Here is a 19,160-nt window from a genome sequence, read left to right on the forward strand (position 1 = left end):
TTGGCACCACATGCCATCTTATAGAGAAAAATAGCATCATAAGAATATGATGTTAACATATGTCCTTAAATTTAAATTTTATCAAGATGTATATGCAATGACCTTTCCTAAATGCAATGTCTTACCCTACTTAGGTTTGCCAGGATCTCAACGTTAGAATTTTGTGGTCTTATGGAGCTGATGTCACATGAATCGATATACTTGTAAAATCGTAATATGTCGAGGATAGAAAATTGATACTATTGGTGGGATCGTATCCAATAACATTTTGATATTTTTATGTCTTTATTACATGTCCTATGATAAATAATGTTCATAAGTGTGCGACATTTTAAATGGTTTATCATGATTAAATAATGTCACAAGCTTCCTCACAAATAACAATAATAATAATAATAATGTTATACATATTTGGATGGGCTAAAAGTTTTAGCCCATCAAATAGGTCTATCTCTCTTATCCAACTCTTTTGGACTCGTCTCATCAAATCAAAAGGGGTGGCACTCTCCCGAGGACACTAGTGCCGCTGCCCTCTCCCAACCACCGCCGCCGCCACGGCTCAGTCCTCCTCCTCCTCTCTCGTAACCGGTGATCTCATTGGTGGACAGAGGAGCGAGGACTCAAACCCTTTTGTCTTTCATAGTTTTAGATTATGTTTGTGGATCCGTGTTGATCTAGGGTTTGGTTCAGGTGTCGACGACGATGGTACTTTAGAATAAGGTCTCTCTAGTATATCCCTACCTCGACGACGTCCGATCTAGCGTTGGCGAAGGACCAGTGAGATTTTGGTTTGTTAGATCTATGATCTTTAGATCTTGGCAGTTGTGCTTACCAGAGGAAGTAGATGGTTGGCTTCTGATGTGGCGATCTTGATCCCTTCTTTTGGTTTGTTCTACCTTAAGGCTCAAAATCTTCAATACTCTGTTTTGATGGTCAAGGATCGTAAACCTATGTTCCTTAGAGGATTTCTCTAGCAGATGTTCTTTTAGTGGATACTAGATCTCGTTCGTTGGATGAGAGCGGATTTTGTGGTTTTCAAAGCCATGTTTGGTGTGGGTGTTTGCAGACCCTTTTCTTTATTGTATTTGCAATGCGGTCTTCTGGCAAACAATTGAGTCCGAAAGAAGAAGAAGACCGATTTAATCTTTGGTGTACTCTTATTTTTTATAAGTCGTTTTGTGTCTTTTTGTCTATAGTTTGTGCTAACATTTGCTTTTCTTGAGATAATCAGATATGAAACTCTTTTGAGTTTATTCTTAAAAGGTTCTATGAATTTATGGTGCTAAGAAAAAGACAAATAACCCTAGCCCCGGCTTGCCTTCAGGGCAAGTCTATTTGATTTTAGATTCTTTTAATTAATTATGTATATATATAGTCTAATCTAATCAAAAAAAATTTGAATGAAATATTAGTGTGCCTTCTCTGAAATGAAGTTAGGAGAGGAGTGTGTCTTCTTTGACTTGCTTTGTTTGTCTCGTGAAGACAGCCACGGACCCACCTCGTGCCCGTGTCCGTGTGGCCGTGCACCCGGGACCACCTCGGGGGTTGTTGAAGGCTAGGAACTGGCACGTGGGGCCCACCGGAAGTGGTGCCGCGACCGGGGCTGCGAGATGCGTTGCACTACTTTTTATCTCCTTGTTCCGTGGGCCGAATCATCCACACCCAATCCTGCTGCACCTTTGTACCGCGAATGAAAAATATGATTCTTCGTTGCAAACCATTTTATGGTCCTCGATACAACTGTCACTGTATATTAAGGTCGTGTTTAGTTCCGAAAATTTTTGGATTTTGGTATTGTAGCATTTTTGTTTTTATTTGACAAATATTGTTCAAATATGGACTAATTAGACTTAAAAGATTCATCTTGTGATTTAAAAATAAACTGTACAATTAGTTTTTGTTTTCGTTTATATTTAATACTTCATACATATGACACAAGAATCGATGTGATAGAGAATCTTGAAAAGTTTTTAGTTTTGGGTGAACTAAACAAGGCCTAAGAACACTGCAAACAAAAACACAAATAGAGATACAGGGGGTGATTGGTTGCTTTGGTTACGGGGAGCCGGGATGGAGAGCCGGTCTAGCATGGTGAGATGCATGCTGAAACTATACACCTAATCGTGTTTGGTTGTTTTTGTTGTTGGTTCAGTATAAGGTAGGATCTTGTTTGGTTGCATGCATGGATGAGAGTTTTAAGTGTATGACACATGGGCCTCTGTACCATGGCTGCACCGCATCGTCGCGGCTGGAGTGGGAAGCTCGAATCGAGAAGACGGAGGCGGCCGGGATAGAGGGAGAGAGAGGAACGAAGCCATACACGAAAAAGATACCAACAGAGAAACCAAACATGGACCAACTGCACTGAACTGTGCGGGATGGGCCTGGCTCGATGGAGGCAACCAATCACACCCATAGTACTGTATACGGTTTGTGACGTTGTGCCCTTCGATCTGATGGCTTCTTTTTATTTCAAAATATATATATTGCCTCGCTTGCATTTATTGGATACACATAATGACATAAATAAAAAATGGGGACATATGCATGTTGCTTTCTGCTCAAGAGATGAGCTGTCAGTTTTGTTTAATTATACAGTGACAGTACCGTAGCATAATCGAGCTATCACACTCCTTAATAAATCGCACACACTCAAATGTACTATTCTTTTGAATGTGGACCCATGTGGAGTATGTCGAAGCCTTAGGCCAGTCTCAATGCATAGTTTTAATCGAGCTATATGAGTTTCATGGAGATGAAACTCCTCTCTCATCTGATAAAACTCATTCATTTAATGACCCTACCAAGTCAGCAATTTTGCTTATATGACACTCTATTTAATGTGCATAACACTTTCATGAAACATGCATTGAGACTGGCCTATCAGTAGTGAAGGTGTCCGTGTTCGTGTCCGTGTTGCTATTACTTCATTACAACATGGAAGTGAAGGTGTTTGTTTATTCAACGCCCTTAGTTTACTTTTTGGCTCAAAGTTGTCCTGGCTATAGCTCTTCAGTTTCTAAATTATAGGTAATTTTAGTTTTACCCTATACCCTATATCCAACTTCTCTAATTTTAGACATATTTGGATCATATGCAATTACCAATCATGTGCTAAATGTTACCTATGGTCGTATTTTGATCTCAACTAATAAACCAACTAGTGTCTTACCTAAGAGCATCTCCAGGAGTTTGGTATAATTTCCTTACTAAACTAATAAATCTAACAAGTTAATAAAAGAAATAGCAATTTTAAATTTTATTCTTCTCTGTCAGTAACCTATAGTAGCTTTCTAAAATTTAAAAAATCATAGTAGGATTCACATCTTTTTTTTGTGTTTACTAGAACCGGTCATGTCTTCTACTAGAGGAATAGAGAGTTCTTTCCGCTTTGCAAACTTATAAGTTGAGGAGGATATTTAACAACCTTTTATTTTTAAGTACCTCTTTTATTAAATTGTTGGAGGAGACTTTTTTCTTTTTTTTGTTAAAAATTTCAGATAGAAAGTTATTTTACCGAACTCCTGGAAATGCTCTAACACCAAACTTACAATTAGCTGTTAACTGATTTTTGCCACCTAACGCAACTAATAGTTAGCTAGGTGGATTCATGCAAGGTGCAAAACATCTAATATAAAACACATGTAATACTTTTTGCCGGCTAACGCAACTAATAGAAAATGTAATAACATCTAAAACATTAAATTATTCATTAGTTTCTCACTGAAAATATTTTGATAGAGCATTTATTTGGAAATAAATAGATATTAGTATATTTTACTAAAGTTTAGTGAAAATTAGAGAAGTTTTGACTAACGAGAAAACAAGATAAGATACTCGATATGTTTTTAAGAAAGTATTTGTAGCTAAATTAAAATATACTTTGTAACTTCCTGCCTCCACGAGACGTCAAGCACGCTTAATTTTAGAGTTCTTTAGAGATGTGCTTCCAGAAAATAAGTTGTAACTTATTGGTATGAGTCTCCTATTAATCCTATTAAGCCTTGGGCCGGGTGTTACATCCTTCATCCATTCCATTGAAAGTTTTGGACTCCGTGTCATCTTGTTTACCCGTTTGTCTTATTCAAAAATTTTATATAAATATTAATTACTTTAATAATAATTTATTAAAAAAATTGAATAAGACAAATAATCAAACATGATACCCAAAAGTTAAAAATGACATTTTCAAAGTAGTTTAGAACAAAGGATAGTACAATTTAGAACATGGCTAAAATTTAGTCTACGTCACATCACATGTTCGGACGATAACTAGGAGGACTAAACATGGCCTAATAATAAAAACTAATTGCACAAGAGTAAACTAATTAATAAGACATGTATATTAAGCCTAATTAATCTATTATTAGTATATATTTAGTGTAGCACCATATTACCAAATTATGGAGTAATTAGGTTTAATAGATTTGTCTCACAAATTAGTTTATTAGTTTTTAAAATAATTAGTCTATGTATAATACTTTAAATTAGTGTCTAAATATAGGATATGACAGGACTGAAGTTTAGGAGGTGGAACCAACACCCCTGTACTCTATGTGTGAGTAGTCACTCGCCAAACTAGTGCATTGGCTAGTCGAAGACAGTTCAATAATCATTTATGTCACTGCAAACTGATACAGTTCAAGCTAGTCACCAGGCGACTTTCCATTTGTTATGCTATCTGATATTTAAAAGAAAATCACTTGACGAGAGCACAAAAGAGGCAAGTGAGGCGTGCCATCGACAAGTAGGCCCGAGTATGTGCAGACAGGCACCGCCGCACGGGTACATGGTACCACAATGCTGTGGTGGAGCATATATCTGTTCAGTGCTGGCATCTAATGCCAGCTTATCCCCCTGACGTGGCGCCACCAACTGGTGTTCCCATCATAGGTGATAGATCCTCTTAACTCTTTGGTTGCCTACTAGCATGTTTGGTTCACGGAGTAGCACTATATATGTGGAGCCAATGGATCCTGCGTTCGATCCTAGACCTATTTGTTTCTTTGATGTAGGGAACAAGTCGTCCATCATCACACCCTCCGCCAGCATAATCATGTCATCTACTCGTCCCTCCAGAATTAGTTGGTCGAACCCATATAGGACGTGTTGATGCCAGATGGGGACACTCCCCAAAGGCCCAAACCAAACAACCTACAAGTGTATCTAGAGCATGTCCATACCAAATAAAACATGCTACGACGTGGTGCTGCGGTTATCTGACAAGACACCAAGTTCGCTGGGTGTTTTTTTTAAAGAAACATATAAGAAGTTACCGCTCGCTATTATTTGGTACTATAACGCTAAAAGAACAAGTAACTATTCTAAAAGAAGATAGTTAGATAGCCTAGAACATAGTTGAAATTTAGGCTCCGTTTGATAAAGACATCACAAACCTTTTATCTTTTTTTTTTATATCATGAGAAACTATTTTGTTAAAGATTTTACTAAACTGTTTTGCCTCCGGCTATGAAGCTACTCGCGGAGTAACAAGAATAGTTGTACCAAGGGAGAATTGGCTGTGGGACATGCAGAATAGTGGCCATTTGCCAGCGGACACTAAGAAAAATTATATTGCTCAAAGACACTCCGTTTCTTGTCAAATTTGTTGGAAGACACTACGTCTAATCAAATATTATTACAAAATAGATATAAAATCATATAAGTGTTAGAAAATTACACTATAATTTTTTTTACACTCTACATGATGAGAACTATAGTGTAAAAATATTGTTTAGTATTTTTAGTATCTTACTAATATATTAACTAAATAATCATGGTTATCTTTGTCTATTTATGAACAGGGGCAAAATGGTCATTTTAGTGCAAAACAATATTTTTACACTATAGTTCTCATCATGTAGAGTGTAAAAAAAATTATAATATAATTTTCTAGCACTTATATAATTTTATATCTATTTTTGTAATAATATTTGATCAGATGTAGTGTCCGCCAGTAAATTTGACAAGAAACGGAGTGTCTTTGAGCAATCTAATTTTTAACTAGTGTCCACTGGCAAATGGTCACCATTCTACATGTCCCACCGCCAATTCTCCCTTTTACCAAACAAGACCTTGATATCCATGCTTTATTTGAAATTTGGGGACTCGCATCAATTTAACACCAACCAAATGACAACAATAATAAGCAATAGCTGTCGCTGCCAGCTCAGCAGCCGCAGTTTCATCAAACCCCCCAACACCAAGCAATTCCCACCTCAATCATTTGCGATGCGGGCCCCACTCGAACCCCCTCACCACACCCTTGACCCTCCGACCTCCGTGCTCCCGCCATTTTAACCGACGCTGCCGGCCTCACTGAGACCTCGAATACAAAAGCCGCACACCCACAGAGCGACCAGCTCCACCAATCGCAGCACCGCTGCCTTCCACCTCCAGGCCTCCACCTCATCCTCCATGGACGAACCGCCGCTCCATCCACCACTACTCCCCCACGCCCTCACCACCGGCGAGTAGCAGAGCGCCTCGCTGCCCTTGCCTTCACGGATCCAAATTATCGGAAGAGAAGTTTTGATACCCCCTGCCTTCATCCGTACCACGACGGCGGATTCTCTGGGCTTCTCCTCGATGTCCGCGGCGGCGGCCGGGCAGGAGGTGGCGCCGGCCATCGTGGCCGTAGCCGAGGCGGAGGAGTGGGAGGTGTGCGCGTGCTGCGGGCTCAGGGAGGAGTGCACGCCGGCGTACGCGGCCGGCGTGCGCGCGCGGTACGTCGGGCACTGGCTGTGCGGGCTCTGCGGCGACGCCGTGGGCGAGGAGGTCGCCGCCGGGGGCGGGTCGGTGCTGGAGGTCGAGGCGGCGATCGCGGGGCACGCCGCCTTCTGCCGCGCGCTTGGTGGGGGGACGCCGGCCGCGGCCGAGCGGCTCATCGCGGCGGTGCGGCGGCTGCTCCGCAACGCCGACGCGGGCGCCAAGCAGGAGGACAAGGCTGTGGTGGTGGTGGAGTTCCAGGAGGCCGCCTCTTGACCGCCTGAAGCTGAATGGGACGGATCGAAGATTTGTTCTTGCAGGCGGCGCTAGCTAGCTACTCTACTCTGCTAGTCCTATTTTTCGTAATTTAAATTTTTATTAGTTCTGAATATTTGTATGCTTAAAATTCGGACATGAACGCTGAAATTTCTCCAGCCCTTGTACAAGCCCTTAGGAGATGTGGAACATCAGAAATTTTGGAGAAAAGGGGCTGTGAGAAATTTGAAGTATATATACAAGCTAGTACAAGATGGGAGAATCCCATCTTTCATGTCATTTAGTTCAAATTCATCCAAATCTGTACATTTATGATCTAACACTGTTGAGGGTGCCAATCATTTCTGGCTGAGCTGAGGGTAAGATGCCAATACATTTATCCTTGCTGAATACATTGGAAACCGAAAGATGCAGAGGCAGAGGCCCGGTGGAGTGGAACTACTTTTTTTTCAGGCTAAATCATAGAACTATTTTCAGATATAGGAGTACTCTACTAAGACTTCGTCAAAATCTAGTAGGCTTATGCTAGCACAAGACAAACATTCGTGCCAGTGAATACGAAGCATCTTAAATCCCATTAACAGGCTATTATAAGTGCTATGGATTTTTTTTAGTCACAGAGTATGGAGGACAATACAATCCACAGTCATGTGGAGCAATTGTTCAGATCACACGACAGTCTGATGATCGCTTTGAGTAAATAATACAGAAATATATAGTTGCATTGCATATAACGACTTTTTTACTCATCAGGTAGCATCACAGATGCAGTGCAACACTGCAACTTGCAGATGCTAGCTACTAAAGTGTACTCCAAAGCAAGGATTGGTATCTAAATTGCACATTGCAATAAAGCCAAGTCACTGAATACAAAATCATCCAGAATTTAAGGTAAGTTAATGAGCACAAAGTGATAACTATTGTTACTTAATTTGTTGGTGATATGCTTGGCCTTTTCAAGTAAGATTTGTTCTTATCTGCTGGCCTCCCAGGGGAAACCATGTTAATGTTCCTTGCTACTACCACTACTTCGCTTCTGATTGTTTAATCAGAAGACGAGTAAGATTGATGAAGTCAACTTTGCTGAAAAATAAATAAACATTGTGAATCATCTGTCCTATAAAAATATTATTCGGAGGCAAGCCTGCGACTGACGGGAAACCACTAATGGTTGTTGATTGGTTGAAGGAGATGCTAATCTTCAATGATTTTGTTGGGTTTTCATGGAGTGGAGTGAGTACCAATCATGCATGGCTGTGAATGTGATGCTCATCTTCACGTGCGTGGTGCGCCAAACTGAGCCCAATCAGGATCCATGATTTCTTCCGCAATTGTTTTTTCCCGTCTCACGCCCGACATGAAGAATCCATTCCTGTGATTTTAGTGAGGATTCAGGGCTCTGGTCTGTCCTATGAACATTCAGACAGCGGTCGTTATCACATAGTACACAAGGCAATTCATAAACTGACGGATCCTACGCACCAATTTTGTCGGCGTGATTTCAAAATTTTATGAAATTTCCAGTAACATGGTTTACTGAACTGAACATCTAGGTCTTGCTGCGGGCACGTATTAATTCTCTTCAGAATTTCAAAACTACACAGCATTCAATTAGAAATTTGGTGCTGAAATAATTCGGCGCTTCTGTTGCTGTTCTAGTGTTCTTTCTTCAATCAGCTCAGAGCGCTGGTGGTCAGAGTTGAAGATAGCGTTGGCGTCTTGGCGAAGCCGAATCTTCCATGCGCGACGTAATCATCGACGGCTTCTTGATGGAGCACTAGACCAGTGCACCAATGGCGTGGAGATCATGATGTGGCCACCAATTACCATCCTCTTTTCCCCGAATTTTAAAACACGATTTCGTGCGAGTTTTTGTCTTGACCAGGGAAATTTTTATTGGCCCGTTTCCATCAGGAGCATGGACCACTTGATTAGAACCAATATACGCGTAGCTTTCGATCCTGCCATGCATGCATAGATCTTTGTTTCCTGCGCATAGTGTTCCTGGCATATTCCTATTCGTCTCTCATGATGACATGCCTCCTACTCCAATTTTCAGAAAAGAACAAAGGGACATATTATGATGACTTGGCTCTGTCAGGATTTGATATCTAGATTAGTAGTAGTATGCATCAAAAGTGTGAGCTAATGCGCCGGTCGCACTGGACACTTTGGCCACTTGCTGTTGTTTAGCATCTTTCTTATGATGATCTTAGCTGTTTGCTTAGTATTTGAGTGCTGCCTTTGGTCATGGGCGTACATACTCAGTAGTGATGTTATTTATTCCAGAGGAAAGAAAACTCAGTAACAGTATTGCGAATTGCGATATACTCCTATTTTCTTGCTAGTACTAGTAGTAGCAATCAAGTCATTAATTTGAATTTTGTTGGGAGCCTGGAATGTTCCAAACTATACCCATGGTTGGTTGCTTAATAATTATTAAAGGGAGCCAGTCATCATTGTTCACAAGCGTCGTTTTCCTGGCGACTGGCGAGGAGATAGCAACCGTTGGTAGCTTAAGAAGTCTCAAGTTGCTCAGTTGCCTGACAAATTTATGTAAACAAGAGCATTTACTGATTGATTGATTTATTTTTTGCTGAGGAACACAAACTGTGCCATTTAAGAAAAAGAGGAACACAAACTGATAATTAAGGAGGACATCATTAGGACTGGTTATACAGTAGTAGTTTTGTTGTATAAGATTGAGCTGTCCTGGTGGTGGATGTAGTCGGTAATAAAAGGTAGGGCTTGAGATAAAAGAAAGGTGGGGCTTTGACATTCATACCCCTATTTTCAGGGTTTATGGTGATTTTACCTCATCTTTTTCAACTTTGTATTTTTGCCTTATTATTCAAATCAAAAGCAGACTTTAATTTACCTCTATTCTGTTGAGTCATTGTAACCGTGCTAACTCTGAGATGAAATGACAATTCGTCCTTGTAGATTTGCCCCCACTCTTGTTAGTTCTTTGTAATTTTATCCCTGTTTTGGATTCAAAGGTTTAGACATCATTTTTTGCAGATTTAATAATGATTTTGGCAAGAAATTTTAACATAATTTACTGTATACATTTTAAATTTTGTGCAAACTTTGACAATTTTTGTAAAACTTCAAGCCTTTTGTAGATTGCAGAGTTAGTTTGTTTGCCCTACAGATCTGCACGTATAGAGCAATTGTTAGTCTAGACGTATCAACTAGTACATTCAGACGATAACACATCAGGAGCTCCTACTCCTAGGCAAATGAAAATACAAGTGGGTATGAACCTTCAGACGATAGTAACTAGAACATTCAGTCCCGATTTGCTGTATCCGATCTGCAACGCGCCAGTCCGCCGAGGCCGCGGACTGAACTGATGCGGAAGACTGAAAAGGTCCGGGAAAACATATAAGGAAGGGTACTTTGGTCTTTTCACATGACCTTAAATTTGGTTTTCAGTTTAATCATATGTCACCTAACACTGTTACAAACAAGGGTAGATGGAAGCTTCAAATCAGAATTGCGGCAAAATCACAAAATTAGAAAAGTAGAAGATACAATCACAATTAAACTCTACAGTGGGGTTAGAAAGACCAAATTCCCCTTAAAATACTCACCAATAGTGATATAATATTACTGCATTTTGGTTATAAGACATTAATCTGAATGTACTAGGAATATTCCAAATATGCCATGTTTGCACAAACCACAAACTGAAGCCGGTGATCATTGTTCACAAGTGTTGTTTTCCTGAAAATAAGAGAAAGCAACTATTGATGTGCATATGTAAGATCCAGTTGCAGTGAAAGGTCATGGAATAAAGAATGACTATATTTAAAGATCTAATTAAAGAAATTATTAGAGGGTATTATTTTCATAAAAATATCTATTTCTATTAATTAGACAGAATATAAAGATTTTTAGAGTTACTCTAACCTTCTTCCCTCCTTATTGGGAACAATGACTGGGAATTAATAGGAGCATCTGCAACATAACAAGCGAACAGGTTCATCACTGTACGACTCTAACCGTGCAAACAAAATTTGCCCTCATGAGGAATATTCAAGTGTTTCTCTAGTGTTTTTTTTTCCTCAAAGAGAGGCTAGCTGCCATTGGCCGTTTCCATTTCGATCCTTGAGGAAGGAGCTAAAACGTTTGACCTTCGTATCCCCATGCTACAAAATTGTGTTTGGAACCTTTTCTAGCGTTTCTTGTGAGAAAGCCATCTGATTCTAGCATCCAAACGTGGTCTAGCGCTTTTGGGTTGATTTTCTTTTATGAGAGAAACAATATGACCAATCTTTGGAGGTGAATATGGAATATGTATATACATATGAATTTGGATTTTTGATTTCTTTGATTCCGTTAAGTGGTGCTATTCTTGAATTCTGATATGCTTGCTCAATCATGTACAATGCAAATATAGGGAGAGGCAATATTACCAATATTAGACTATGGGAATACGACCAAATTATTAGTGTCTTTAATTTACTTAGCTGCCTTTTGATTGATTGGTGATTGCTGCTTGCCGCAATAAAGTGCTGGCAAGTGGCAAGAGCCCATCTGCAGGCCAACATTTCAGTTTCCAATTTTCAATCCTCATTCTTGGCATATTTCAGTTTCCAACATCAGCATTGAGCTGCTGATGTTCGATATACTGCAGATATGTATGTTCCGTTGTGTACTTCTATCTTTAAGCCTTTGGTGTTTTGGGGGGTTGTTCTCCTTTATATCGTTGCCTGATCATTGACGCTCCAAACCCCAGCAGCTCAATTGAAGCTCGCACAGATTTGCTTCAAAAACAATAATACTGCATTTACCCGTAGAATTTTTTTTCTTTGTAAAAACAATATGGGGCCTTTCATGAATCGTAAACGATCGATGCATTCATATGGAGATGCTGTTAGGCACGCCGCGGCACGTGACCCCCGGCGGCGAGCTGGGCGCCAGCAGCTCGTACGGCAGCACGCCGGCGCCGCACCGGTTCTTCCTGCGCTGGTCCGCGTTCCGCGTCTCGATGGCCTCCTCGGCGCGGCGCACGTCGGCCTCGAACATGGCGTGCGCCGCCACGGCGGCCGCGTCGCCCGTCCACGGCTCGTCGCGCCCCTCGCCGAGGTACTCCTCGTCGGGCGAGTGCGTCGACAGCGTGTCCACCACCGCCATGAACTTGGTGGCCTCCAGCACCCCGGGCATCGCGTTCAGGAAGAACCGGTGCGGGTCCGCCAGGAACGCCGCGTACTCGGCCGCGTCGCGCTCCGGGTCCGGCAGCAGCCGACGCATCAGCGGCGGGCGGTTCGGCACGTACCCGCCCAGCGGGTACTGCCCGAAGTTGAGCGCCGCGTGCTGCGCCGACGCGAGCCAGATGAGCGTCGTCAGGATGGACGCGAGGTCCGCCGGCGTGGAGAGCGAGGGCCACCAGGGCGCGTGCCGGATGTCGGCGTGCCCGACGTGGACCGTCTCGTGGTACCACCCTTGGAGCTCGTCGTCGGACTGAACGGTGCCGGCGTCCGGGTAGTAGAGCTGCACGTACGACTCCACCCAGTTGCGAATGGCCGACCACAGCAGGAGCCCGTCGTTCGCGTAAGGGTAGTCCTCGATGAGGAGCCTGATGCCGTGAGGCTGCGACGCATCCTCCACAGCCACTCCCCTGACCAAGAGATGACGAAGCACGGCGAGCAGATAAATGTCAGTGGCCATGACAGCTGAAGACCTTTCTGATTTGCAAAATCAAGCAACTATAGATAGGGAGGCGGGAAGCCGGGAACGGCATGCATACCTGCGGACGAGGTCAGAAGGGAGGCCCTCCAGGTCGAACCGCCAGTGGTTGTGGTAGTAAGCAGCGCTGATCTCGAAGGAAACAGGGCCAGGGGTGAAGCATGACTCGATGACACCGTCCGCACTGATCAGGCTCTGCCGTGCAAGCGCATTGATCTCCAGAGTGTACCGCATGTGGGGGTGTAGGAGCTTGAAGACTGGGTGCATCGCACTCATTCGCCGATGCGCTGCCAATATGAATGGCTCCATTATAGCATGTGTCCTCAGCCTGGAAGAGTTTGTCAGAGAGTAGTAGTAAGTGTTTCAGGATTGACATTGTTTAGAAATCAACCAAATTGACAGTGGTAATGTGCATGTTCACCACATAACAAACAGTTCATTCTGGAATCCATACCAGTGATTAACGAGCTGGTGAACACCGGCGTCATTGGAGCTAACATGAGCTTTGGCAAGCATCCATAGCCAATTGGAGGTAGCATCACTGGGAGGAGTAAGGACTTTGCTTGGTTGGGGCTGGCCTGCCTTGCTTGGAGGAAGGCTAAGTTCAATAGCAATTGGTTTCAATGTGCCAGCTTTGGTAAGAAACAAGATTGTGCGGGTTGCATATGCCTTCCGCCCCTCTATTGCATTAATCCGGTCCAAGAATGGCAGGTAGGCATCATGGTAGTCCAATATGAACAGCTTTGCCTCGTCCACTGCCTGCACTCATGATGCATGATCAGAATCAGAAGAAAAAAAAAATCATTCATACATGACATAACTTTCAACTTCATCGTATTGACAGTACCTGTTGTACTGTGAGTCCATTGAGCTGACCAGCGATGTGCGCTTCTGTGATCGATGATTCTGGTGAGCCATAGATTGCAGGATCCAACTTGCTCACTGGTGGGAAAACCTATTTCCAAATAACCGCTCAGTAAAGTAGTACTGTATAACAAGGCTATGTATTACTGGGGTTGACCAATATTAGCAGTATATTTACTTATCTACTCCCACCATCTCAAATTATAAGACATTCCAAGAATCTTGAAAAGTCAAAGCATCTCAAGTTTGAACAAAATTTATATGATAACATAATAACATTTATTATACCAACTAAGTATCATTAGCTTGCTCAAAAAAACTAAGTATCATTAGATTTTTCATTAATTATATTTTTATAGTATCATAAATCTTTGTAATTTCCTCTATAATTTTGGTCAAACTCGAAATGTTTTGACTCTCCAAGATTCTTGGAATATCTTATAATTTGGGTTGGAGGGAGTACACAATAATCATGTTTTTAAATTCATTACCGTGAGCCTGGTGATGCTAACTGGGTTTATTCCTGCAACGGTCTGCCGAGCAAACTCATCATCACGGAGCCATGCAAACTTGTCCTCTGCATAATCAAAGTATTAAAGCATTAAAGCAGCAGTTCCCTGGACACGAAGGCACTTGAATCTGAAGAACATCTGGCATTGGCACACCAGTTTAAAGCCAAAAAGGTAATAGATTTTACTTACTGGAAAGAATTCTAGGTGTATCATAGCGAAGCATCCCCTCACTTGATTCCTGAATCTTCTGAACAAGGGGTATTTTCTGGAACAGGTGCTCCTGGAGACCCAACTTCAGCCTGAGGCCCTCCTTGTAGAGATTATCAACGTGGTGGAAACCTTGGAAGCTGTGGGTTTCAGCTGAGATGGTTGCAATCATCGATGGGATAAGGGTGTGAAGTACTGCCCGCAGCCTCCCTGATGAGAAGGCACCTTGCTTCAGCTCCTCAAATGCCTCATCCCGAGGTACGTATATCCGGTGTGGTTTCTCTACTCTGCTCTCAGCCATCATGCCTACACCACAGGTAAATGCACAAATTAGCTACAGTGTTTCTATGAGGAGAAAGACAGGCATGCTTAGTCTTCAAAATTTAGAGCAACCATTTTGTAGTAAACAGCTTCACTTAAATCTTAAATGCCATAATTTACCATAAGAGTTGATTGATAAAATTTAGTAAAACCCTCCAGTGGTAAATCATTACAGGCTGGAAACTCTGTGTCATTTGAAGGATAGAAGAAAATTAATGGAGAGAAACAATGACGAATACTTTTTTCTGTACTGTAGTCAATATCATGGAGAGCATCCAAGAGACTATGCCCAAGAATGGAAAAAGGAAAATACAGGGAATCAAACTCAGTGTGGATACAGCATGTTGGTGTTCCTGGTTGCTAAAGGTCATGTACATACAACCTAACTAACCGAAATGTTCAGTACTTATTGAGACTCTTGACCATGACATTTCTGTGATCCTGATCTGAATCCATTGAATTTTCTGCTGAAACGTGATAACTCAAATTTTATTTTTCTCCAAGAAGCATGTGGAATAGATTGTGCAATCAAATGGTCCAATCTAATTTCTGTCTTCCTCAAGTTAGGTGTAAAGCAAAATTCAAAAGTCATATGTTATCTTGTTCAAAACTTGGACATCATCAACCCATGTGGTGTCTCGTCAATAAAAAAAAAACATGTGGTGAAGGTGGCTGATGGCTGAAGCTGTCAAGTCCGAAAGTGACAAGACAATTGATCAAAGTAGAATTGGACATGCACATATGATTGTGGCTCTAGTTGGAAAGTAACAAGCATCATTTCGCATTTTGCCAAATTCTAATTGCCATTATCTGCAAACATTTTTTTTTCCAAAAGGTAACGGTACCGTATTGGTTTTTGAAAGAACAGAACTTACTGGTATCAGTTGGTGGACGACCAGTTCGGCATCGCCGTGGGTAAGGGATCTTGTCACCTCCAAGGATTGGCCTGGTGAACTCTTTTCCCCGATCTGGATTCCCCAAATCATTGTACATTGCATAATCATATATTCTGTCAGATAACTTTCGTACTCCTGTGCCGTCTCCTCTAAGGTCCTTCAGCTCCTTATCCCTTAGTTCTCTAAGTCCAGGTGGTGTTTCAGATGGTAAATACGGCTGCATGAGATTATCTAGGTCTTATCAGAAATATGATGCCACAAATTACTATTGGGTAAATTCTTAATATTATTTTCAATGGTTCTTGACCTATTATCTACTATACTGTAAGAGATCGGCAGAATATAAAATTCGACAGGGCTCGTAAAATTTACAATTTTACTAAAAATACACATGAACATACAGTGCAAGGGATTGATGACCCAGTAAGCTCAGGTACTACAGATATGTTCTACCGAGGCCTACTCAAAAGCTGGTCATTTGAACAGCGCATAGACAACAACATATCAATTCATCATGCCTTTAGACTGGGCTCCACGTTTTATAGTGAATGGCTTCCTTTCGCTATCAACATCGAAGAAAACGATGCATGACCAGCTTGCCAACAGAAACAGCGATCATTTGGCACAGGATTGATGTAGCAGGCACATACTAATGATGACTGATGATAATCTAGTACCAGAACGTTCAGTTCCAGGCATAGGTCGACAACACGTTTTTCTTGAACTAGTAAGGAAAGAAAATGCCTACTAGTACTACCTTTTTCTTTAGCAGAAAATGCTTATTACCTTGTTACTGAAGAACACCCTCTTTCCCGGCAATTCCCTGGTGGACTGCACCCAAGAGTTGCAGGCAAAGTGCACCGGACCACACGGCAGCCCACCCTCGACGACGATGCTCTCCAGAAAGAACTCCCGGTGGTGCCGGTTGGCCACGGTGATGGCGCCGGGCTCGCCGAAGTCTGAATCCACCATGAACTCAGCCGTGTACACGACGTGCTCTCCCTTGACACCCCTCTTCTGACACCAGTCTTTGATCGACGCCTGACCGCTCTGCAACGGTTTCTTGGTCCCTGCCAATGATTCACGTGGCACGACCCGGGAACGGGAAGGTTAGGACGACCTTGAGAAGAGAAGTCAAATATGTAGACATGGAAAGTGACTGTATCAGCTTTGGGTGCCGATCACATGGTGAGAATGGGGAAAACATGTCTCGTTCGTTCAGTTTTGCATAGTGACTCCTTTAAGCTTGAATTATTCAGAGCAGTGATCAGGACGGGGACTACTAGATACTGCAAAAAGTAAAGGGAGGCTATAATGTTTTGCAGTGCTCTGAAGACTGGGAAGTAGGAAGTCGTGTAAAAAAAAAATCTGCTCCATTTGTTCTCTTCTTGCAGGAATCATGGTCAAGCGAAAGATGCCAGCGGTTAAAAAGCTAAACTGCTCCAGTTGTTTAGTTCGTCACTTGTGTTCTGAATAAACAATTTGTTCCAAAATGCAGAGCGAATATACTAATGCGCAGAGAATCGCACACGCGGACGGGCCTTGGTTATCATGGCTCCATTATTGAAGATCCGCAGAAAGATCTGTTGATCATGTGCATCTAGTTAGCGTCTTCCTGATTCTGATTGCCGGTGACACCTACCGATCAGGGCGGTCAGTCAAGAAGAGACGGAGATGCCCCCAAAAGGCAAAAGCTTTGCACGTCGAATCCCCCTATAGCTCTAACGACTACCGAAACGAAGCTAAAATTCAGAGGCAGCTCGAAAGTTTGTCGGGGACTTATTAAGAGCAAGCAGGCAGGTCAACTCAAGTAGCGAGAGAAAGAAAAAGGGGCGGACGGACGGCGCGCGGTGGTGGATTGGACGACGACGAGGACGAGGAGCGAGGGGGCGGCGGAGTGATTGCTTACTGGCGTGGATCTTGGTGCTGATGAGCTCGAGCGCGACGCTCCGGCCGACCATGTCCCAGAGCGCGTCGAGGTGGCCGGCCATCGCCTCCTTGAGGTCCTCCTTGTGCTTGCGGCGCACCGTGAGCGCGGCCCGCACCAGCACCTTCTCGGGCCGCCTGCCCTCCGCCGCGCCCTTATTCCCGGTCCCGGTCCCGGGCGCCGCGAGCCTCGGCAGGTCCTCGCTGATGGCCGCCACCACCTTGAGCCCCCGCCCCCGCCGCTGCCGCTGCCGCTGCTGCTGCGGCGCGCGGTGGTGGAACGGCGCGAGGCAGAGCTCGTTCGCGCCCCGGCGGCCCGGCACCGGCGGCCTCGCCGCGGCTGGCCCCCGGCGAAGGCCCGCGAGCTCCCTGCATGGCGCGGCCATGCTAGCTGCTGCGCCTGCGCCTGTGCGCTTGGGATCTTTGGGTTTTGGCTGCGCTCGCTCAGGCGGGACCGCGGGAGCTAGTGAGGTGAGGTGGTTGGCGTCGTCGTGATGGAGCAGCAGCAGTGCAGCAGTGACGAGGAGGGAGCCGTGCCGACTGCCTCGGCCTCGTGCGCCCGCTCTTCTTTTTTATAATTTGCAAGTCTGAGCAGAACGGAACGGAACGGAGTCTTGGTGGCATTGCAGGGACCAGGGGAGCTGGCCTGCTCCCTGTTCCTGTTTGACCTGAGAAAACAGGCAGCTGCCAGTCCATACGATACCATTGAACAGGTAGAAGTTGAGAACAGCAGCAGCAGATGCTGCTATTTCATTTGAGGTCTCTTTAGTTTGTCCCAAAAATTAAAAAGTTTTCAAGATTTCATATCATATCGAATCTTTCGATACATGCATGAAGCATTAAATATAAATTAAAATAAAAACAAATTATACAGTTTATCTATAAATCGCGAGACGAATCTTTTAATCCTAGTTAGTCCATGATGGAACAATATTTGCCATAAACAAACGAAAGTTATACATTAGCGAAATCTAAAATCTTTTCGCATCTAGGCTTTGTTTACTTCCAAAATTTTTTGCAAAATAGGAATAGTAGTACTTTCGTTTGTATTTGACAAATATTGTCTAATTATGAACTAACTAGGCTCAAAAGATTCGTCTCGTCAATTTTGACCAAACTGTGCAATTAGTTTTTATTTTTATCTATATTTAATACTCCATGCATACGTCTAAAGATTCGATTTGACAGAGAATATGAAAAATTTTACAAATTTTTTGAGGAACTAAACAAGGCTAAACAAGACCTGAAACCGCGTGTTCTGCTGGACATGACAACCACATTCAGATCACGATCATCATCTATCAGCAGCCGTCCGTTTGAATTCAAAATTGAACAGCTTGGAGTCAAGGATGTTGGCTTTCTCTCGCGAATCGCAATGATCGGTCTCGTTTGGGAAGCTCGAAGCTTCCTCGCTACTCGCCGTTGTATACTACTACCGGTATGTAATGTACTTCTGCTATCCATATCCATATATATTACTCACTACTGAGATAGTGTAAGACATTTCTCGTTTTATTTAAAAAAAGATTATATAAATATAGTCAAATTTAAGTTGATTTTGACAAACTTTTATTAATAAATTAAGACATGATAAAAAATGATATTTTGTAGAAATTTTTAAATAAAATAGATGATTAAACTTAGTATAAAAAAGTCAAATATCTTGTAATTTGATATGGATCGAGTACATCACACCGTGAAGCCGCCCACGGTTTCCGTCCGGTCCATCCGGCCGAAATTTCACACCGTCTCAGAA

At 42.8% G+C, this 19,160-nt stretch overlaps 2 protein-coding genes across 2 annotated transcripts; one reads left to right on the top strand and one right to left on the bottom strand.

Annotated features, from left to right (window-relative positions):
• LOC8059789 lies at positions 6,296-7,325 on the top strand. The gene has a single exon (XM_002465709.2). It carries the CDS (start codon positions 6,589-6,591, stop codon positions 6,982-6,984), a length of 396 nt encoding a protein of 131 aa, XP_002465754.1. The 5' UTR covers positions 6,296-6,588; the 3' UTR covers positions 6,985-7,325.
• Positions 11,540-17,980, bottom strand: LOC8082015 (probable lipoxygenase 6). Its single transcript, XM_002468357.2, has 9 exons — positions 17,388-17,980; positions 16,265-16,548; positions 15,458-15,695; positions 14,244-14,567; positions 14,034-14,119; positions 13,526-13,633; positions 13,133-13,437; positions 12,740-13,006; positions 11,540-12,610 (listed from the first exon to the last, which is right to left on the bottom strand). Exons 1-9 carry the CDS (start codon positions 17,788-17,790, stop codon positions 11,851-11,853), a joined length of 2,775 nt encoding a protein of 924 aa, XP_002468402.1. The 5' UTR covers positions 17,791-17,980; the 3' UTR covers positions 11,540-11,850.

The sequence above is a fragment of the Sorghum bicolor genome, chromosome 1 (genome assembly GCF_000003195.3).
Source record: "Sorghum bicolor cultivar BTx623 chromosome 1, Sorghum_bicolor_NCBIv3, whole genome shotgun sequence".
NCBI lineage: Eukaryota > Viridiplantae > Streptophyta > Magnoliopsida > Poales > Poaceae > Sorghum > Sorghum bicolor.